Source organism: Callospermophilus lateralis, chromosome 7 (genome assembly GCF_048772815.1).
Source record: "Callospermophilus lateralis isolate mCalLat2 chromosome 7, mCalLat2.hap1, whole genome shotgun sequence".
In the NCBI taxonomy this organism is placed as follows: Eukaryota; Metazoa; Chordata; class Mammalia; order Rodentia; family Sciuridae; genus Callospermophilus; species Callospermophilus lateralis.
The window spans coordinates 26,507,266-26,530,660 of NC_135311.1; the positions used below are offsets into that span (position 1 = coordinate 26,507,266).

The 23,395-nt window shown below is 38.3% G+C and overlaps 2 protein-coding genes across 4 annotated transcripts; one reads left to right on the top strand and one right to left on the bottom strand.

Moving 5' to 3' along the window:
- Positions 1-1,188: 1,188 nt before the first annotated feature.
- On the bottom strand, positions 1,189-15,454 carry Atp5pb (ATP synthase peripheral stalk-membrane subunit b). The gene is made up of 7 exons (XM_076863053.1): positions 15,330-15,454; positions 15,025-15,061; positions 9,181-9,326; positions 6,920-7,083; positions 6,411-6,536; positions 3,350-3,529; positions 1,189-1,593 (listed from the first exon to the last, which is right to left on the bottom strand). The coding sequence occupies exons 1-7, from the start codon at positions 15,367-15,369 to the stop codon at positions 1,516-1,518; spliced, it is 771 nt and encodes a 256-aa protein (XP_076719168.1). The 5' UTR covers positions 15,370-15,454; the 3' UTR covers positions 1,189-1,515.
- A 186-nt stretch (positions 15,455-15,640) lies between these two features.
- Wdr77 (WD repeat domain 77) lies at positions 15,641-23,139 on the top strand. Of its 3 annotated transcripts, XM_076863051.1 has the most exons (11): positions 15,641-15,849; positions 16,098-16,283; positions 17,236-17,377; positions 17,667-17,716; positions 20,242-20,312; positions 20,402-20,456; positions 20,905-20,976; positions 21,490-21,598; positions 22,142-22,210; positions 22,844-22,919; positions 22,975-23,139. In XM_076863051.1, the coding sequence occupies exons 1-11, from the start codon at positions 15,735-15,737 to the stop codon at positions 23,035-23,037; spliced, it is 1,008 nt and encodes a 335-aa protein (XP_076719166.1). In that variant the 5' UTR covers positions 15,641-15,734; the 3' UTR covers positions 23,038-23,139. The 3 variants fall into 3 exon arrangements, with proteins under 3 accessions (XP_076719166.1, XP_076719164.1, XP_076719165.1); XM_076863049.1 differs by having other exon boundaries at positions 22,844-23,088; XM_076863050.1 differs by lacking the exons at positions 22,844-22,919; positions 22,975-23,139 and adding an exon at positions 22,524-22,625.
- Positions 23,140-23,395: the final 256 nt, after the last annotated feature.

Consider the following 23,395-nt stretch of genomic DNA (forward strand, 5'->3'; position numbering starts at 1 on the left):
TTAGATTATAATCTTAGTCAATGAAAATAGCAATTACATGATCCATATTTTCAGCTGCTTTTTATCTGTGTTCAAAACAGATGAATGTCTACTTCAGTACAAATAAATCTTTGGGTAAGTATAGAAGACTTAAATGCAGACAGATCTACGAAGAGAAGAAATTTAAGATTTATCTGCTGGATTTTTTTTCAATTTTTATTATGGTAAAATACACATAAAACTTAACCATTTTTAAGTGTACATTTGGTGGTGTTTTACCATATTCATAATGTGAAACCATCACTATTTCATTTTCGTAACTCATTTTGTAAAACAAAAACTCTGCATGTACCCATTTAACTAACTTCCTATTCCTTGGCAATCACCATTGCATTTTGTCTATGATTTTGACTGGAAGTAACTCACACCAAGTAGAACCACAGACAGGGTCTCACTGAGTTGTCATATTCTATTGTATAGCTATACCACATCTGGCTTTCCATTTATCTGTTGATGGGCACTAAGGCAGCTTCTGTTTTAGATATTGTGAATAATGCTATTAAGAATTTTGAGATCCTTTATTGATTTATTTTTTTGAAACTGGGTCTTGTTATGTTGCCTAGGTAGACCTCGAGCTTTTCCTAAGTGATGCTCCTGCTTCAGTCTCCGAGAAGCTGGAAGGTATGTACTATTACATCGAGACGGCTGGATCATATAGTAATTCTATTTTTAATTTTTTGAGAAACTTACTTCTCTATAGTAGCCATTCCATTTCATATTTCTATCAATGGCACACAAAGGTTACAATTTCTTCACGTTCCTTCCAACACATTTGTGATTTTTCTTTTTATAAAAAAATGCTTGCTATTGAGAATAGGGTAAACTCCACTATTAGGAGTGGGGTTTCTTATTTTATTTTTGTAGTGCTGGAAATCATTAAGTGATTTCATGACAGTATACTGGGTCTATAATATTTTTTATAGGCATTCTACTGAAATTTTAATAAAGTTATTGATATGATTTGATTTATAATATTTCCTTTAGTTATTTTAAGCCTGGGTACTTAAAAGCTTTACATTTCTCATAACCTATCCATTAGCTAGAAATAGCTCACCAACAGTTTTCTAAGATATTAATCAATGACATCTTTAAGCTTTACTCATGATAAATGCTGAAATTAAACCTCAGAGAATTACAAAACTTGAAAAATCTTGTTTTAATCATCACTTTATTATAAGATGATGGGATTAATTATAAATTCAAATTGTTGCTTGGTAATTGTTCACCAGGCAATGTTTTAATAAAAGCATATTGCTTTTTCAAAAGTGATCAAAGAACAACTCAAAATGCAGGGTAATGATGAGAACTATCTGACTGGCCAACAGATTTAGCTTTCTCATTAAAAGAACTTTTCTTTTTTAGGAAAGGTAAACTGTAATTTCAGTAGATAGTAATACAGAAAGATTTTTGTCATGTAGACTAGTTTTCATTTATTCAGTCAATTGTGTGTAGCTGTCTCAACTGGGACAGATACATTTACATAACTGGCTGTGCTTGAGCCTTCTTTGCGAGCAGCTGGAGATCTGAAATGCACTTGGCAATTGTCTCCTTTTCCTGTGATAAAGAAAGAGAAATCTAGTTAGAACTTACATGGCAGAGTATAAATATTATAATTCTAAAAAACACCTTTCCTATAAGACCAGAAACTCTGATTTAATATAGTTAAGACTACTAGAAAAATTTAGAAATAAAATTAATTATTTTAATACAGAAGAGATGTAATTTATTTTAAAAGTAAATCCAGGGAGTAAATTAAAATTCCTTGGCTCACAACTTTTAAGTAAAATCTATAAAGAATTTGAAGACAGATATTCCTATAGTCAACTGTCCCTAATGTTGGCTTGTAACTGATCCTTGAAAAAAACAACCCAATAAGCACTAATATACAAAAAATGCTAAGAATGAATGAAAATAATTGTTAGTTTTCTGTTGAGAGCCACAGCCAAGGGGCCCCAGCAAACTTTCAGCTGATTGGCTCACCGTGGCCCCAGCAAACTTCCAACTGCCAGCTGATTGGCTCCTCTGCGTGATGCTCATTGGGCTGTTTCCCTGCCCTTTCAGACCACGGAGCTGCTCATTGGGGGACCCTTTTGGCTCCGCCCACACAACCCAGCCAATCGGCCTCAAGAGCAGGAGGGGGGTTAAGAGGTTCGCTGGAAGCGGGTGGTGGCAGTTGGGCTCTGAGGGAATTACTGAAGAGCTAGTGTGGTGTGGTGTGCGGTCTAAAAATAAAGTTCATTTCTGCTTGACAAGTGGCTCGTGAATTGTGCCCAGCCAGACTGCGGTAGTTTTCTATTTTTTTTTGTATTTTTCTTTTTTTAAAAGGAGGGTACTGGGGACTTTATTTTTTGAGACAGGTCTCCCTCACACAGTTACTGAGGCTGGCCTTGAACTTGCAATCTTCCTGTGTCATTGGGATTATGGGTGTGTGCCACTGTGTCTGGCTATTTTTTCAGGTTCTTTGAATAAGCATGTATGTAACTTTTACGTAAAAACAATTTATTTAAACATCAATAAATAAAAACAGCCCATCAAATTTTGATAGGCTTTATTTTTGGATTGAATCGGTACACCACACCACTGAGCTACATACCCAGTGCTTTTTTATTTTTCATTTTGAGACAGAGTTCACTAAGTTGATAAGGCTGGCCTTGAACTTGTGAAACTCGTGACTCAGCTTCCCAAGTCACTGAGATTATAGGAGTGTGACCTGAGCCAGATGATGGCCTTGTTGTTCTGATTTTGTAGGACATGACCAGAAATGCCTGGTCAATATTCAGTGCTACGTATCTTGGAAAGAGGAAATCAAGTCCTAAGTAAATAAAGAACACAAACATCAACAACAACCAACTAACCCCCTCCAAAAAAAAAAAAAAAAGAAAGAAAGAAAGAAAAGAAAAAACAAATACGATTTAAGCAATTAACAGAAAACATTTCTGTTCAATAGTAGAAAACATTTGTGTTCAAAATAGATGAATTAAGATTTAGCTAGGAAAATGGAAATGGAATGGAGATTGTGGAATTAGGAAATGGAAGGGGCTTATGTTACATTTTAAAGAGAAATAAAATGTTGGTTAATGCTACCTACAACCAGTATTCTCAATGACCTGTGGTAAACAAACTTTGAGAAAAGGGGAAAGCCTTGGAATTTGTGCAGATACCTTCTAGACCACGACCATTCAAAAATATAAACGAGACTCACCTTGCTATTTCTAAGCTAAAAGACTCCTTTTTAGCTATTCCTACCTTTAAAAAGCATTATCAGAAACTTGCTTTGAGAGATACTAGAAAAAGCTACAAGATCACATACCTGCTGTGCAGAGATGCTCTGTACCACGTGCTTCTCCACCCAGTTTATCATGTGCTCCTTTTCCTTTCGTTGCATCATATTCTGCACAGAGATATGATAATCCAGGCGATTCTTTACCTCCTTGTATACTTTATGTAGCCGTTCCCGGTAAGTAACCTCCAAGGCCATAGCAATGTTATTCTGGAGAAAAATTAAGAAATGATGAATAATGTTTGCATGTTTAAAGTAATACTTCTGCTCTGAGGATACAATTAGAATGTCTCTCTCCTGTTATTTTAGATATAATTATTTTAATATAACATATAGTAAAAATAATTATAATAGCATGTGGTAAAAATGTATTTATAAGTATAGGCGGTTAAGAAAAAAGTCTTCTCCAGCTCCCCCACAGGCTACCATTTCCTTTATTTCTTGTATTCTTTCCCAGAAATATTTACTAAACTGGTATATGTACTTCACGTTTATTAGCTATGAAATGCAAGCCCACTTTAATTTTAAGTTACATTGGATTTTACCATATCAATGTTCTATGACTCATGTAACCAAGTTCTATTAATAAATTAGGTCTTTTAATTTTTTCTCAACAAATAATGCAGCAAAGATTGTACATTTCTCTTTTTACTTATGTGCAAATACTTGATTAGTCAAATAATAGCTAATCGTTTTTGAGTACGTGTCATGTTCTAAACACTCTTGTGTGTCAATTCAATTAAATCTTTTTTGTTTGTTTGTTTTTCGGTGGACATAACATCTTTATTTGTATGTGGTGCTGAGGATTGAACCTGGGCGGCACGCATGCCAAGCGAGCGTGCTACTGCTTGAGCCACATCTCCAGCCCCTCAATTAAATCTTAAACCACTTGTGGGATAGTTACTGTTATATCCATTTTAGAGAGAAAACTGAGGCAAAAAGTTAAGGAGTTTGCCCAAGGTTACAGAGCTAATAAATTGTGAAGCCAAGATCCGAATACAGGCAGTCAGGCTACACAGTCTATCCTCTGGCCACTCTCTTCCTTACTTCCTTTTATTCTTCCCGTCATTCATCCTGCCTTAGCTGCACTGACCTCCTGACCTTTTCCAGGACTATACAAAGAAAACTTCCAGGTTTAGGGCCCTTGCACTTATTTTTTCCTTCTTTCTGAAATATTATTTCCTCAGAAATTCACATAGCTTGTACCACCATTTCTTTCTGCTCAAATAGAGGCCTTTCCTGACCACCCTACAAAATAGTAACTCCCTCATCCTATAATCTCTTTTGCTTTAACACTGATTTAACAACACTAATTTACTGTCCTTTCTGGTGTTTACTACCCATTGACATTTACATCTATTCAACTATTTCTGTTCTTCCCCAAATGGCTAGAAAATAAACTGTATAAAGTAGAAGTTTTGTTTCTTTCTCCAGTATATTTTCTATACCCTGCCTTAACCACCACAGTATTCACATAGGAAGAACTCAACAAATATATATTAAATGACTGTCATATGACTTATGAAAAAGCTACAAGTTCTGACTTGGTTTTAAAAAAAGGCACAATCTACATATCTGTGTGTGTGTGTGCTGAAGCAGTATTATACATGAGACAAGAAGCATTCTCTAATTTTAACCTCAATATACATAGAAAGAGGCTTTAATATTTTCTAAGATTTTAAGACATTTATGTGCTTTAGAGACCCTATTTAAAAGAATACAGATTCTTAGCCCCTAACAGAGGTTTTGATTTTCGTAAGTCTTGGAATTGGCCCAAAGACTTACACCAACTCTGATGCAAAGGGTACTGAAACCAGAGCAAAAAATTATTGACTTATATCTTTAATATTTCAGATAACTTACCCTATTTTAGCACTGCATTGTTCATTTCAAAGGTGCTTCTATAATATAAAATTTCATTGTGAGAGCATCTTTTACATATTAGGCATAAAATACAGGGCTCAACAAAAAATAATGACAAAATACTTGAATATGTTCCTCATTTTGGAAACTATAAACATTTTGGAATCTAAATATGCTGTCAACATCATAAAAAATACCATTATTGGGCTGGGGTTGTGGCTCAGAGGTAGAGCACTCGCCTAGAACGTGTGAGGCCCTGGGTTCGATCCTCAGCACCACATAAAAATAAATAAATAAAATAAAGATATTGTGGGCTGGGGATGTGGCTCAAGCGATAGTGCGCCTGCCTGGCATGTGTGCAGCCCGGGTTTGATACTCAGCACCACACACAAACAAAGATGTTGTGTCCGCCAAAAACTAAAAAATAAATATTAAAATTCTCTCTCTCAAAAAAAAAAAAAAAAAAGTACTATTACTACCTGAATTTTCTTTGTGAATTTGAATGTAAGGTATCAGGTTTTCTTAGAGCACATATGTAAGATTTTCTTATATCAAGTTTGTATGAAATACTTGGCCTTTCTTAGTGTATGCATTTTTTAACTAGCTGTAACTTCATGATTGTTTTCCTTTTGTGTGGAACCAAAATGTGTTCTTTTAGAACTTCTACTTATTTCTAACTTTAGAATAACTATTTAAATTATTTTTATAATAGTTTAAAATTATTTTTTGATGACAATCGTAAATGTCTAAATGGCTGTAATTGCCAACTTCTATCCCAATCTTCTCTTTTCTAAATAAAATACACCCAATATAGTTATTAAATTATTCCTCATTAAGAGATTGTGATTTTTCTTTTCTTTTGCGGTGTTGGGTATCAAACCTATGGCCTTAACGCATGTTAAGCAAGTGTCCCACCAATGAACAATATCCCTAGCCCTGCGTTTCCTTGTTTTTTTTTTTTTTTTGGTAAGGGGGATTGAACTCAGGGGCACCACAAGACCACTGAGCCACATCCCCAGCCCTTTTTTGTATTTTATTTGGAGACAGGATCTCAAATTGCTTAGCATCTCACTAAGTTGCTGAGGCTGGCTTTGAACTCACAACCCTCCTGCCTCAGTCTCTGGAGCCATTCAATTACAGGTATGCGCCAAAATGCCTGGTAGCTCGTTTGTTTTTTAACGCATACAAATGAATAATTTCATTTTCCTTAGAAACTAGTGAAACCTACCCTCTGGACATCAAAAAGATAGTGGCGCTTCTGAACCAGTGCCTGCTGTGACTTCTCCAACTCAATTGCATCCTGGATTTGTTTGATGGAAGCCTGCTTCACCTCTTCTAGTTGGGCAATTTTTTGCTGTAATTATGATATTAACAAAAAAGATCAGTGAAAGCACCAAGGCTTACAAAACTAGATTCATTTTATGCTTCCCCAAAGTTATACCCCTCATATGTGAAAAAACATATGAAAAAACCCACAAAGAAACAAAAATAGGAATACATAAATTGTTAAAAAGAATTGTCCTATCATAAGAGTTACATAGTATCTTGTTGAATGAACAAAACTATGGAAAATTTGGAGTTTAGTAGGTTAAAAAAAATTATCTCAGATTGATAACTAATACTAACACAGATTTTTTTTCTATATGTTCTTCCTCTCCATTCATATAAAAAATATCATTAGAAGGCCTTGATATTTCTGCTATAGACTAAAATGGGAATAAAGTTTATGATTCTTACCTCATTGAGATTATCAATAAATTCTCCAATAGAGGCACCATATTTTTTAATTACATAGACGAGTAACCCCACTATTGATATGGTAGAGAAGGTCTCTGGGGTAATCACATATATTTCTTTGGATAGAAAATACAAGATAAGCCCAGTTCCAAGCATGTAGGGTCCTAAAAGAAGAAAGAGTTATATTTAAGGATGTTAAATATTTAAATATAAATATAAATAAAGCAGGGTATAAAGATACTTCTACATTTAATTATTTGAAAGCAAAATTTAGTAATGATTTAAAATAATCATATTCAAAGACAAAACACCAGAATTGAATGGATGAAAGGATTGTATAAAGTGAGAAATAAAGTATATGAAGCACATAGCACAATAACTTAATAAACAGGAACTATTTCTACAAAATGTCAGAATACTTTCTTGAAGTAATATGTCCAGTAAATTGTATTATTTATTGAATGGGAACATTGAACAGGACAAAGTTTATCTACTCCTTTCCTATATTTTACTAAACTGCAATATGACATAGGAAACAAGCAAGAAACAACTAAAATGAAGTCATATGTACATAAAAGGAAAACTATCAGAATTCTGCTCAACTTCTACAACATCTAATAATAAAGTTTCAAATATAGTTATCTTTAAAATAAAAAAACCAGACCAGGTTATGAGTTCTGAAAAGACACAAACCATATTTAAAACACAAACATTTCTTTAGGCTTCTTTTCTGTGCCTCACAAGATGTCAAGCTAGGACACAGAAGGCTTTAGGGTAGCATTTTACAGTGTTTCTGGGCAGCACTAGTAATAACAATGTTAGGATACATTATAGGAGTAAAAGAGTTACAGTCTCAAATACATTTTACCTATTTCTCATACAAAGTTCCAAGTTTCTTAAAAAAAAAAAAATTCCCTTTAGTACATAAGTTTTAAATGTAAATTTGCAAGAAAGGCCTATCATATATAACATTTTAATCATCTATGGATGATCTTTTTACAATTTCAGTAACACTAGGGTTAAAAAACACCTTTGATTTCTAATGCTCTGGTCACAACAGTACTTACTTACAGCAAGAAAGGCAGTGTATGTAACAGAAAGAATCCTAAACTTAATCAGACACAATAAGAAAGGCAGTATAGAAAGAAGGCAGGGCTGGGGATGTGGCTCAAGCCGTAACACGCTAGCCTGGCATGTGTAGGGCGCTGGGTTCGATCCTCAGCACCACATAAAAAAATAAAGATGTTGTGTCCATCAAAAACTAAAAAATAAATATTAAAAAATTAAAAAAAAAAAGAAGGCTGACTTAATCAGGGAACCTAGGTTCAAGAAAACAGCCTCAGCAAATTATTTTTCTAGTTCTTCTAGGGAATAGAAATGTCTTCATAGAAATCCTGTAAATTCTCAAGAAATCTTGAAAGAATTTAGTACTGTTATGTAAAGTCATATTCAGTATAAAGATACAAGGTTTTGAAAGTTTCTGCTTTTTTATAAGAACTGAAAATGATGGTACAATTTGTTTTTGTATGCATACAAAATTTATTTGATATTTTTATCCATAGCTCTTTTTATTATCTGACAGTGTGCCTAGAATAGTGCTTAGCATTGAACCGGCATTCAAAAAATTTGGTATATCACGACAAATGGAAATAATGTTATAAAATTAAGTTAAAAATACCAAATAAATTCATTCCAAAGACAAGTCAGAGCACCTAAATGTCATACTAAATCACCTTCAAAATTTCTTTTTCAAAAACAACTGACCAGAATGGAAGCAGGGTATATTGAAATAGAACAGGTCAGAAATGATGGCAGAGGGGAAGAGGGAGAGAAAAATGGTTTGGAGATGGACATATTTTGGAATTATAGTAGTTATGACTTCCTGAGAATTGTGTTGTTGGAACTGAGTAAAGAACAGTATAGAGGATGATTTTTTTAAGTGGATAGTGCAACATCCAATAAGAGATAACCCCAGAAGAAATGAACTTAGAAAGCAGGATCTGGAAGCATGAAGAGAGTTCTGATTAAATTGTGAGTATCTAAGCTCCAGGAAACAGCCAAATATGCAAATGTCAGGATGACAGGGTAAAAAGCAGTTTGGATGGTATTCCACTTGGTAGAGGACTAAGGATAAAGTCTCATTCAAAACCTGCTTTCCTATTGACTAATAATACAAAACCAAAACTAAACAAAAAACCCCAACTGACCAGATTTTAGTGCTACCATCCAAATATACTATTAAACACTGGACATATGCTCACCTGTTACACCAGTTTTAGGATAAAGAAACTGGAAGAATTCCTCAGGGATCAGCCCAAGACGAACTTTTCCTCCATATTCAGGAAGAGGTGGTAGAGGAGCAAGACGTGGCTGCCCAGTATGAAAGATCCTTGTTGCCTGCAATACCCTATGGGTAATAATTGTACAAATTTAAAACCTCCTCTTCCAAGAAAATACAATGTATGAACAATCAGCAGAAACAATGAATGGGATTGAAGACTGAGGCAATTTCTCACTATCGTAATGGGAAAAGAATGGACTAAAAATAAGAGGGTTAGGTGTGACAAGGACAATGATTTACACTCTGTAAACTTGCACCCAATACTGGAATCCCTTCTATAAGCCTCATAGATCACCCGTCTAGCACTTTGTATGTCTATTATTAAGCAGTAAAATACATAAGAAAATGGATTCTGTAGGTAAGCTCTCTGGGTTAAGATCCTAGACCTGCTACTTGACTTTTAGCAAGTAATTTTAAGCTTTAAAAAATTTTTTTTTTAAATTTGTCTTAGTTATACATGACCATAAAATGCTTTTATGCACTTTGATATATCATACATAGATAGGATATAATTTCTCATTTTTCTGTACATGTTGCAGAATCAAATTGGTCATGTAGTCACATATATACATACAGTAATAATGTCTATTTCATTCTACCATCTTTCCTATCCTCACATCCCCTCCTCCTAATCTAAGGTAACACTATTCTTCCCTAGTGCCCCCACCCCCGACACCTTACTGTGAATCAGCATCTGCATATTAGAGAAAACATTTGGCCTTTGGTTTTGGGGGGACTGGCTTATTTATTTAGAGTAGTTTTGATTTGCATTTCTCTAATTGCCAGAGATGATGAACACTTTCATATGTTTGTTGATCAATTATACTTCTGTGAAGTGTCTGTTCAGTTCCTCAGCCCATTTATCGATTGGGTTATTTGTGGGGTTTTTTTTTTTTTTTTGGTGTTAAGTTTTTTGAGATCTTTATATATGCTAGAGATTAATGCTTTATCGGAGGTGCATGTGATAAAGATTTTCTCCCATCTGTAGGCTCTCTCCTCACATTAATTGTTTACTCCTCAAAGTATTCCATGACATAGAAAAGGAGAGAACCCTTCCAAATTCATTCTCTGAGGCTAACATCACCCTGATACCAAAACCAGACAAAGACACATCAAAGAAAGAAAACTTCAGATCAATATACCTGATGAACATAGATGCAAAAATTCTCAATAAAATTCTGGCAAATTGCACACAAAAACACATTAAAAAGATAGTGCACCACGATCAAGTGGTATTCATTGCAGGGATGCAGGGTTGGTTCAACATACAGAGATCAATAAACATAATTCTTCATATTAATAGACTTAAAATACAAGAATCATGATTATCTCAATAGATGCAGAAAAAGTATTTGACAAAATACAGCACACCTTCATGTTCAAAACACTAGAAAAACTAGGGACAGTAAGAATATACCTCAACATTGTAAACACTATATATGCTAAACCAAAGGCCAGCATCATTCTAAATGGAGAAAAATTGAAAGCATTCCTGCTAAAAATTGGAACAAGACAAGGATGTATTCTTTCACCACTTCTATTGAACATCATTTTTGAAACTTTAGCTAGAGCAACTAGACAAAAGGAAGAAATTAAAGAAGAACTCCAACTACAACTATTTATTGATGACATGATTCTATATCTAGAAGATCCAAAAATTCCACCAGAAAACTTCTAGAACTAGTAAGTGAATTCAGCAAAGTAGCAGGACAAAAATCAATATCTATAAGTCAAACACATACCTATTCATCAGCTATGAATTCACTGAAAGAGAAATTAGGAAAATTACTTCATTCACAATAGCCTTAAAAACAAAACAAAACAAAACAAAAACCTGGGAATCAATCTAACAAAAGAGGTGAAAGACCTTTACAATGAAAACTACAGACACTAAAGAAAGAAACTGAAGAAAGCCTCAGAAGATGGAAAGATCTCCCATGCTCCTGGATACACAAAATTAATATTGTCAAGTAGCCATACTACTAAAATCGTTATACAGATTTAATGCAATTTCTATTAAAGTCCCAATGACATTCTTCACAGAAATAGAAAAAGCAATCATGAAATTTATTTGGAAAAATAAGAGACCCAGAATAGCTAAAGCAATCCTTAGCAAGAAAAGTGGAGCAGGAAGCATCATAATAACAGACCTTAAACAATACTATAGAGCTATAGTAACAAAAACAGCATGGTATCGGCACCAAAAATATACTTGTAGACCAATGATACAGAATAGAGGACAGAGATAAACCCACATAAATATGGTTATCTCATATGACAAGGGCTCAAAAACATTTATTGGCGAAGACAGCCCTATTCAACAAATGATGCTGGCAAAACTGGAAATCCGTATGTAGCAAAATAAAATTAAACCTCTATCTCATCTTGCACAAAAATCAACTCCAAATGGATCAAAGACTTAGGCACTAAAACAGAGACCCTGCGCCTAATAAAAGAAAAATTAGGCTCAAATCTTCACCACATTGGCCTAGGATCCAATTTCCTTAACTTTAAGCTTTTATAATCTCAGATTTCTCTTATGTAAACTGCAAAAAACAAAAACAAAAACAAAAAAACAAAAAACCAACCAACCAAACAAAAAAAAAAAAACAAAACCCATTATCTTATAGGGTTGTTTTGAGGAATGAGTTAATATATAATGTGCTTAGATTGATGCTTAGCCAATAGTAATGTTCTATGTAAATAGATAGCTATTCCATGCCTGCTGTGTTGTAAGTTCCTGAACTTTGAACTTTTTGAATATTCCTTTTGTTGTGAATCAGGAAACAATGTGTGAACTATGTAAAACAGAACTTTCAATGTTGGGCTCTAATTATGTTCATCTTTAAATTCAGTTACATCTTTGGAACTTCTATGTAAGATAATACTCATATATCTGGGTTAAATATCTCAGTTCCATCACAATCCTGACTACTTACCACAAAAAGGAATCTACTTTTTTTTTTTTTTTTAAATGAGGTATACAGAACTGAACACAATTGTTAGTATAATTGCAGCCATCTTCCTTCTTTCCACCCCCACTTTATGAATACTATTCTTATTCCCAAGAAATATAAAGTAGCCCAAGATAAAACCTACTGGCCTGGAGACGTGCTGGTCTCTCCTTGTTCTCTTAGTGAGAGATAGGAGACAACTTACTGGCCCCTGAGATGGGGATGTACTGCTTTCCCTGTTCTCTCCTTGATAAGATAAAGAGACATGCCAGTTTCCCTGTTCCCCCTTTGAGACAGGAAAAGTGCCTGTCTCTGTTCCCAAGAAAAAAGCTTGCCTTCCACAAGATCAGGAGATGCTAACTATGTCAGTCAAGACTAAACATGCCTCTAGCACTTGGCCATGATTCTAGCCTATAAAAGTAACATTCAAGGGGGTGTTGCCGCTGCCTCTCTCGATTGCTGCTGCTGTCCCTCTCTATGTGCAGAGCTGCCTTGTCAGGCTCCTGACAATAAACCCACTTCTTATCCCAGGTGTGTGTGATCAGTCCTACCCCACTTTTCTTCCAACAATATTCTGAATATAGCCAGTACTGGGCTTGAACCATTAATCAATAGATTTGTAAACTATTCTTATGTCCCCTGGAGAGCAAAACTTCCCCACATTTAAAACCACTGACATAAACTCTTCAATGGGCTCTCTTCTACCTACAGAAAGTAAACTAAATATAGCATACATGACATACTACCTGTCAAGTTTTAAACCTCATTTTCCTACCACCATCCATATGGAAATACTTAACATTTGCCTTATGTTGCTCCTTCTGCCTGGTATGCCTTTTCTTTAATGATGATTGCCAAAATCAACCAGTCTTCAGAACACCTCAAGCATATACTTTTTAAAGGCATCCCCAAACCTTGGCTAACATTTATTCACTTAGTCAACAAAACATTAACTGACTTTCTACTTATGCCAGGCACTAGGAACACAGCAATGAACAGATTTAAGTCCTAGTCTTCAACATTCTCATGGGGATGTGAGAAGTATGTGCATGTCCATATACAATTTCAGACAGCTATCAGTGCTATGAAGAAAATGGAAAATGGAAGGTTAGGACATAGGAAGCAAGGGAGGAGAAAGACTTTATGGTAGGAGGTCAGATGACATTTGACAAACTGGGGAAAAGAGAGAACAATGGGCACAAAGACCTTAAGGTGAGGATGAGCTTGGTAGTTCAGAGAAACAGCAAGGCCTGTATAACTTAAAAATAAGCTTAAAAAAAAAAGTAATAAAATGAAATCAAGAGGTAGGATGGTTCTGATTCATGTTGGGGTTTCTGGGTTATGCTCAGTTTGCATTTTATTTCAAGTGCCATAGGAGCTCTGAAGGTTTCAGATGGGGTCTGACATAATCCCTCTAGTTAATGTAAAAATGGGTTCTACTGGGACAAGAACAGAGACACAAAGTCAGGCATGGTGGTGCACACCTATAATTCCAGAGACCTGGGAGACTGAGACAGAAAGATCACAAGTTCGAGGCTGGCCTCAGCAACTTGGTAAGATCCTGTCTCAAAGTAAAAAAATAAAAAGGGCTGAGGATGTAGCTCAGTGGTAAAGCAGCCCTGGGTTCAATCCCCAGTACAAAAAAAAAAAAAAGCTACTGAAAACAGGCTAGGTGAAAATTATGATGGCTCACACTTCAGTACTAGTGGTAATGGAAGAAGTTGTCAGTATCAAAACATAATCTGAAGGAAGAGGCTTGCTGATGTGCTGGAGATGGAGTATTGAAAGAAAATGACGGATGTTCTTTATATCTTTTATACACAGTTATTTAACCTATTACCTATATCACAATAATTTTTAGTATGTTCTTTTTCTCTGATAAATTGGAAGTAGTATATTATAGCCAAAAGGTAGTTATCAAATTTTGCAAGCTTTAGGATTAAGTCTGGGAGTTAAAAAAGAAATCTCAAAGAAAACTGACATTTTTCTGGTGGTGCTGGGGATGGAACTTAGGGCCTCATATATGGTAGGCAAGGGCTCTCCTACTGAGCTGCAACCCCAGTTCCAAACTGATATGTGTGAGGAAATAATTTTAATAGTAACACCTGCTAATATTTACTAAGCACATACAATGTGCCAAGCACTGTTTTTAGAGTTTCACAGGAATCAAGTCTCCTAATCCTTATAAACCACAATGTACTATTATATCTTATTACAGTTGTGCAAAATGAGATCCCACAATTACTAAGTGGTGAGCCAAGTATACCCTTTTCTACCTTAGGAACCCTCACTCTTAAACAGTACTCAATAGCTGCCTCTTTGCCTAGACTACCTGAGAATTCCATGAAGGCAGGCACTCAGCCTTACACGTTTCTGCACTTATGGTTATGGAGTGGAAACATTTACTGAATCAATTAATGATTTCTCTGATTCTTAGGATCCAGCAGTAAAAGCAGGAATCGCGGGGGGAGGGAGCACTGAAAGCAACACGATTCACTTTCTTATTTTACAAAATTTGGCTTGGGTACGCTCTATTTAGGCTGTGGCAGCTATGTGTAGCTGAAGGTCATAGGGAGAGGGGCGGGGCATAGAAGACATCAAAACCAGTTTCTGGTCTAGTAAGATACTTATCTTCTTAAAGTCTTTGTCATTAGGTGACATGATAACGTTCCTGGCAGTTACAGAACATATTTGAAGTATCTCAAAATTATGTAAAAAGGTAACATCTGACCTAAAGCTAAGAGGAAGAAACAGAATGGAACGAGGTGGTAAACAAGGGCAAAAGGGAGAACTACATTCCTCATACTTACCCTGGTCCTAGGACTGCTGCATTCTTGAGACAGGGGGCTGCAGATACAGAAGATGCAGGTAAGCAAAGTCAATATGAAATTTAGTTTGCCCCGTGCTCAGTCTCCGAGAGGCCGGAACACTACAAGCCATGCACCATTTTCCAGTGCCCCGAGACCCTGTGCCCTCTTCCCCGTGCCGCGATCACTCCCCACTCAGGCCCAAATGTCGCTCCGCTTTTCTCACCCACTTTCCCCCTCCCTGTGACCTCTAGACACTCTTCTTTCCAATTACCCCGCTAGCCCAGACCCGGGTCTATATCTCTCACCTGCTTTGGCGGCGGCAGAAAGTACCACCCGGGAGAGCATGGTCACCAAAAGTCCCGGTACCAGGCTGTCCCTGTGACCCCAAGCAGAGACTGTCAGGGGCAGGAGGAAGATGGCCGCTTACAAGTCTCGCGAGAAGAGAATATCGCGCCCTCTTCAGCTTTCCTCTGGCGATTCCCCCCCCCTTCTTCTTCTCGCGAGAATAGGTACAATGCTCTGAGAACCTGTAGCAGGAGGGCGGCCGACCGAAAGAAGGATGCAAGTATAGAATCAATTCTCGCGAGAAGTAGAGTTGCCGTCGCTTCCAGAGGGGCGGAGGCCCAGAGGTGCACCACGTGTGGTTTGCTGCTCGAGCTGAATCGCGGAGACTTACAGTTTGGGTTTAGGTTGGATTTGGAACCGTGGAGATGCGAAAGGAAACGCCGCCCCCCCTAGTAGCCCCGGCTGCCCGGGAGTGGAACCTTCCCCCTAATGCGCCCGCCTGTATGGAACGGCAGTTGGAGGCTGCGCGGTACCGGTCTGGTGAGCCGAGATCCCGGGCCTGGGAGCTCCCACGCCCCGGCCCCGGGGCGCCCCACCCTGGACTGACCCTCCCAACCCGCCCCGTCCCACGTGCCGTCCTGATCCTTGCTTTGCGCCTTCGAAATATCCCAACCCCGCCCCACAGTCCCGAGCTCAGATCCAGACCCGGCCCGCGTGCTGTTCTGTGCGGTCACCATGGAGACGAGCCCATCCACCCCTGTCACGCTGACAGATTGTACCCCCCCTAGATGGGGCGCTTCTGCTCGGGGCCTCCAGCCTGAGTGGCCGCTGCTGGGCTGGCTCCCTCTGGCTTTTCAAGGACCCGTGTGCTGCCCCCAACGAAGGCTTCTGCTCCGCTGGAGTCCAGACGGAGGCCGGAGTGGCCGACCTCACTTGGGTGGGGGAGAGAGGTATCCTCGTGGCTTCTGATTCAGGTGAGGTCATTCCCTTTTTCTTCCCCACCACGCCCCGCCCAGATGGAATGTAGGCTTAGGGTCCAGCTGGGATCAATCTTTGATTTCCCCTTACTCAGTGCTTGGAGGAGCTGACAGTGTTGCCCCAAACGCGAACTAGGTGAAAAGCAGCTAAGAATGTTGTTCCAAACGCGAACTCTAGTGTAGATGAAAAGTATGTTTTTCCAGTTCTAAAATTGCCTGATGGGGGTTCCTAGAAAAATCCATAACAAAATTAAGAAACAGTTTGTAATCTCTCTGACTTCCGCAGCCCAGACCAAGGATAATCTTGATTTTGAAGATGGTGCTGAAGTCAGACTGTCATCCCATTTTCCCCTTTTCTTTTACTTCTCTCCCTTCTGCTGTTTTGTTTTGTTTTGAATGTCCGCCTCAGCAATGGAGGGTTTGGCATTTAAAAAACGCCACATTTAGAAGTTGTCAGGCATTGATCAAATGGAAAAGTAGGACACTAAAGATCGAGCATCTCTGACAGTTGAACTTGAACATGAAGACTGCATGACATTTATTGAAATAGTTCAGCAAATATTAGCGTCTGATTAATTGGGAAGGGTTAACATCAGTGGACTGTGTAGACAATTACGTAGACTTCATCCTGGAAACTGATTTTCCAGTGTTCTCTTACTGGAAGGAGAAGAGTGGGTTTCAAAGACGAGTTCAGCATTCCCTGCCTTTTTCTAGCAGCTTTCCCCACATAGTTGACTAGGCTGTTATTTGCAAAACAGAAAGGCAGGATAAAACCAAATGACCTGGAAGTTGGCTAGCTAAGTCCTCAATGTGAACTTTGCTATTATAGGAATAACTTTGTTAGTTTAGTGACAATGGCAGCTTGAATCCTAGATGTGAATTACTGTCTTTGTATGATCCAAGCTCATGTATCCTCACCCCCTATCTCACCCAACTCCATCCCCAACAGGTGCTGTTGAATTATGGGAGCTGGATGAGAATGAGACACTTATTGTCAGCAAGTTCTGCAAGTATGAACATGATGACATTGTGTCTTCAGTCAGTGTCCTGAGCTCTGGCACACAAGCTGTCAGTGGTAGCAAAGACTTCTGGTGGGTCTCAGTTCTCATCATTCTTGTTTCTTAAGCTTCCTTTGGGTGTCTTTAGTATCCCCTTAATCTCATTAAGTAATGTTTGGCGTTCAATATAAGAACCCAGTGACTAAATTGCAGCATGTTTATAAGATTTCCTTAGAGATTTGACAATCTGTTGTAAATTGACAATGGTGGTAGGAATCCAGGAGGCAAAGACATGGGACATGTTGGGTAAAGGAAGTTCATATTTGCATTGATAGTATATGTCAAGATTAAGTTTCTGTTTCCTGTTTCTTTGGCTTTTTAGCATCAAGATTTGGGACCTTGCTCAGCAGATAGTTTTGAATTCTTATCGAGGTATGTATTGCTTCCTTGCCTGGTCCTAGCTGTCTTGTTTTTATTCACTCATTTGGGATCTTTAAACTTTGCGTAGATATTAGGATGATTTTTGTTTTTCTGCCTGATAGCTTTTTTCCTAAAACTGTAGTCAGTCTCCAGTACCTGCTCCATATCTCTTTATCAGTTACCTTATTTCTGTTAACTGTCTTTACTACATAGCTACATAAGGTTCACATTCTGTCCTCTTCTATTCCTCCTATTTCCCCACTATCAGCTGTTCACCAAGGTCTTTTGAGTCTTTTTCAATTTGGTCAATTACCTTCTTATCCATCTTTTATGCCCGATTCAGTTTTAGGCTTTGCCTTCTACAGATGGTGGTTCATCTCTCCATCTATAATCTTTGGCTTATCGGTCCTTTATTGTTTTCTTGCAGATTGAAGTCCCGTTTTCTTGTTGGGACATTCAGGCCCTTTTGCTGTCATTCTTCCTTCCAGAATACTGCAGTAGCTTAATTCAGGTGTAGTAGACTCTTGACACTCTCATGGAATAAGCCCTGAGATTTTGAATATTGAATTTTTTTGAAAATTCATGTCCATAAATACTCTGCTTTCTGGAGTGTGCAATTAATGTGTGTGCCGTTCTTTAATGTTGCTCTTTTTTATTAACAGTGTTAGCAGTTGACTTTGTTTGGTTAGCCATTTTTTTAAATTGTTTTTTAGTTATAGGTGGGCATAGTATCTTTATTTTATTTTTATGGGGTACTAAGGATCAAAGCCAGTGCCTCACCCATGCTAGGCGAGTACTCTATCTCTGAGCCACAACCCCAGCCCCAGGTAGCCATTCTTTATAAAATAACAGCTAGAGCTTTAATATATGTTTGGCTATGAATTTAGAATCATTGTAGTTCTTTCAAGGGCTTAATTCTTTTACCTTCTACTTCTAGTTTCTAAGTGCTTAATTCAGCATGGGCCCAAATAAAATCACAAACTCATACGCATCCTGTACTTGAAAATAGTGATAGGTAGTCAAACAATAAGTGTTAGTGCTTAACATCTCCTATACTTGTTTTTGTTGTTGTTTTGTTTTTTTTTTTTTTTTTTTTAGGACCAGAGATTGAACGTGTGGTGCTTAACCACTGAGCCACATCTTCAGCCCTTTTTGTTTTTTTCATTTTGAGGCAGGGTCTTGCTAAGTTGCTGAGGTTGACCTTGAACTTGGGATCCTGATCCCCCTGTCAGCCTCCTGAGCTGGAATTGCAGGCCTGTGCTACAACGCCCGAATTGCTTTTTATTTCTTGAATATGTGGTATATTCTTAGTTAATTCTAACTTTTGTGGGGCACATTCCCCATTTCATCTTCTTCATCAGTACTTTGTGTTTATGTCTTATTCCCCCGTGAATTCCAAGTCCTTTGAGGTAGAGGAATCATATTCTTCATCTTTTGTATACTGCCATGGTGTTTGTCCAGAGCTTTGCTGTTTTTCAAGTGAGCAATATATTCCTTTTCTGACTTAACCATCCTGTTGTCTTTCCATGAGTTCTAGGGCTAGGAAACAACTTCCTTATATATTTTTTAAATTGATACCTAGAAGATTTTAAGTTTTTAAGTAGTTGCAAAGAAGATAATTTCTGGCATATGATTTATTGTATGCTTATTCCGAGCATATATTTGTCAAAATTTTGGATTTGCAGAGTAAACCCATTTATGTAAAACATGTATCAAATAACCTAATGGCAAAAAACAATCTGCATTGTTAAATCAAATTCAACTTCATTTTCTATCAGAAAAAGTCTGACTTCATTTATAAATAGAGAAGCTTATTAAATGTGTCTTTATGACAACCATCTATCTTATTTTCCATTTCTCATTATTAGAAACAGGGAGATAAGTTAAAAACTTGTGGTGTAGCTGAAACAAGATCAGTCCCCTTTACTGAATTTTACCTAGATACTTTTTTTGTTCTTTGGCTCTTAGGGAAAATTTCCTTTTGACACTTAGTTTGGGACTTTTAGATTTTTATACACCTGAGCATTGTACCATGGGAAGATTTGGGCTGGGCAAGAGGTATATGTTCTTTTTATTAAGTGGTTGGAGGGTGATTTTGAAAGTAGACAGTTCAATTTTAGGAAAGAGAACATGGGAGGAATTGATTTGCTTAAAACTCTCAGCATCCACAACTGCCTTGAAAGTTTTTGTATATTACTCTAGGTATGTGTATTCCAGTATGAAAACTGCTTTCCTGGAATTATTTAGCTCCTACATTCATGATATTCTAATTGAGAATGCTTTCACTGTTCTTACCAAGGCTCTAATTTCTCCTTCGTCATCTTTACTAATTCACTTTTCTTCTGGCTCTTTTAGGTTGTATAATTTATCAACCTTTCCTTTTAGATTTGTCTAATCTATAAGCCCCCACAAAATTGTTAAATTGGATCATGAGACCAGGTCTGTTTTTCACACCCTCTTGCCCCTTGATTTTATCTAGGCTGGCCTTGTAATATTCCCTGTCTCTTCTCTGTCATGTATCTCTCTGTCCTTTACAGCTCATGCTGGACAGGTCACCTGTGTTGCTGCCTCTCCCCACAAGGACTCCATGTTTCTTTCCTGCAGTGAGGTGAGATATAACCTCTTTCCTCCAACCACAACCTGTCCTACAGCTGCTTCTTTAGATTCTGAAGCCTTTTTTTCGGTTTCTCCTCCTAGGATAATAGGATTTTACTATGGGATACCCGCTCTCCCAAGCCAGCATCACAGATAGGTGAGTCTGAGAGCCAGAGGTGGGAGGCTGGGACTAGAAAGCTACCTGGAAGAGCCTTTTTTTTGCCAGAATCAAAGCAAAGTTTCCAGGTACTCAGTCACAGTGACATAGTGATATGATCTCCTTTCTTGCTGAGGCTCTGCTAACTTCATTCTGTGCAATGAGTACCAAGAGGGCTGGTTCCTGGGTGGGCAATTTACTCTGCAAAGCTAAACAAAGAGGCTAGAATTGTTATTTTATGCATTGTGCTTGAAACTTTCCTGTGACTCATGCCCACAAACAGCAGAAAACTGATGGATAAATATAGGTTATTAGATTTAAGGATGAGGACATGACTGCATGAGGGATTGGGAAAAAGAAAAATAGCACTCCTGGGATTTAGAGTGACTGCTTTGAGAAATTGCTTCTTCTGAGTTCTGTTCCAAACCTCTCTTCTCTTTTTTTGTAGGTTGCAATGCCCCTGGCTACCTTCCTACCTCCCTGGCTTGGCATCCTCAACAAAGTGAAGTCTTTGTCTTTGGTAAGGCAGTGTGCCGGATTGCATATTGACTCTGGGAAGGGGAGGATAAGGAAGAGCTAATCCATGTTGCACGTACTCTTGCTACGTGATGTCACTGATTCATTTGGACACTAGATAAATTGTGCTCATTTTACTTTAACCTTGGAGATGACGATTTTTTTCCCCAGTTGATTGGATTCCTGATTACTCTGGCTCCCCTAATCTGGGCATGGCTAGAAATTAGCCACAAAGTGAGTGGATTGCTAGGTAGTGTATTTTGTTCTACTGTCGGTGGTTATGGTGCTGTGATGGGAAGGAGGCTTGCATATTGTAACAATTTGGGACTAAAATCATAACTACATCATCTTAATTTTCATGGCCATCCAGTGACTTATTGTTTCCACTTTGCCAAAGAGGAAACCAGTGCTCAGAGTGGTTAACTTATTCAAGCTTGAGAAAGTAGGATTCAAATCTCGTTCTGGCTCACCCCAAAGCCCATACTTTTAATCACTTGTGACATGCTCTCTTATATAGGTGATGAGAATGGGACTGTCTCCCTTGTGGACACCAAAAATGCAAGCTGTTCCCTCAGCTCAGCTGTGCACTCCCAGTGTGTCACTGGGCTAGTCTTCTCCCCACACAGGTACTCTTCTTTGTCATCAGAGGTCTGGTGGATATGAACGGGATGGTGAGGAGGGTGGGGGATGCATATGTTGGCAAAGCATTAGATGATATGGTTGTTCTGTAAGGTAGGCTGTGCTCTAGCTGAGGTTTCCAAGTATCAAAGATCTCTTGAGACTATAGTTGCTTATTTGGGTTGTACAGACTGTAGGTTCCTTATTTGGGTTTTCTGAAAATGGCTGAAATATGGTCTCATTCTTGCTCAACACCCAAAATGATTAATATTTTGGGGTTCTAGGACTGTGTGGTTGAAAAAGCCTGGGTTCTTACTAAAACAGTAGAAGGACCAGATGGGATGGTTCATTGCCAGGATGATTGTGAACCCTGGTTTTGCTCCAATCCCCTTATCTTTCCCTGGAACTTGGTAGTGAGACTTTAACCAAGAGTGAGAATCAGGCTGCCTTCTCCTCTGGGTCAGTTTACAGTTGGCTGGGACCAGCCCATTTGGGGCTTTGTCTTAGAGTCGTGGACTTTACTTTTCATGTCCTTCTGTGCCCTCTCCTAGTGTTCCTTTCCTGGCCTCTCTCAGTGAAGACTGCTCACTTGCTGTGTTGGACTCAAGCCTTTCTGAGGTGTAAGTGTAACAGGAGGGCTGCACATCTGGGAGGGGGAACAATGGACAAGCAGGTCCTTTTTCTCTTTAAAAAAGTGCATTGCCTCTTTGGAGGGATATTTCTCCATCTGTATTTGAGGGTCCTTGGTGCTGGAAGCAGGCAGACTATAGACCACCTCTCTAGTCCTGGGCGGATTCACAACCAGCTGTGTCCCTAATAGAGGACTATGGGTGGTGGGTGGAATTTCTAAGTAGCATTCCAGCCCTCTCCCACAGAGGGGCAGTCTACCCTTTTCACATGGAGAATGTGGATATGAAATGCATCCTGCTCTAGGGTAAAAGGCACTGGACAGATGATCTGAGTTGTACATCCCTCTTTGCCGTGATTTGCTGCCTAACGCTGGCCCACATCACTACCTCGCTCTATCCACCATTTCTTCATCTATGAAAATAGAGGACTGGATTGGATGACTGATGACATCCACTGTGGATAGCTACACTACTCTCCTGATGATGAGGCCATACAGATGGTGAAATGTATCTAATACATCAAAAAATGTGCCCTGGGTGTTGGGTTCTCTTTCTTCTTTAGGTCTGCTTTTTCTTCTTGTTTCAACCATGTTAAACATTTCCCCCCACTTTTCTTTGTTCTAGGTTTAGAAGCCGAGCCCACAGAGATTTTGTGAGAGATGCTACTTGGTCTCCGCTCAATCACTCCCTCCTCACCACAGTGGGCTGGGACCATCAGGTCATCCACCATATTGTGCCAACAGAACCTCTCCCAGCCCCTGGATCTGAAAGTGTTGCTGAGTAGATTGGATTTAAGAAAGAAAGTAAACCCCTCCTAAGAATCCACTCCTTTGCCTCTGACCCCTCCGTTTGTGAGACAACAGAGGAGCCTTGGATGTTTATACCCTAGATCTGTGTAGTTCATAGGCATTGTTTCTCAGTGTGAAGGAGGCTGGATTTTGGTATCCTATAGTCACAGGAAGGAAAAACTTTCTTGCAAATGGATATATATGTGTACCTCAGTGTACATGAAGATCTGTAGTTTTTGGTTTTGGGGGAGACTAAAAAGAATTGATTTCCATCTTTCTCAAGCACATCCCTCCCGACAAAAAAAATCAACAAGAAGATTTTATGCTTCCTGTGTAGTTTTCTATGAATTGGTTGGGTATGGGATGTGGGCATCCCTGGGTTCTTGGA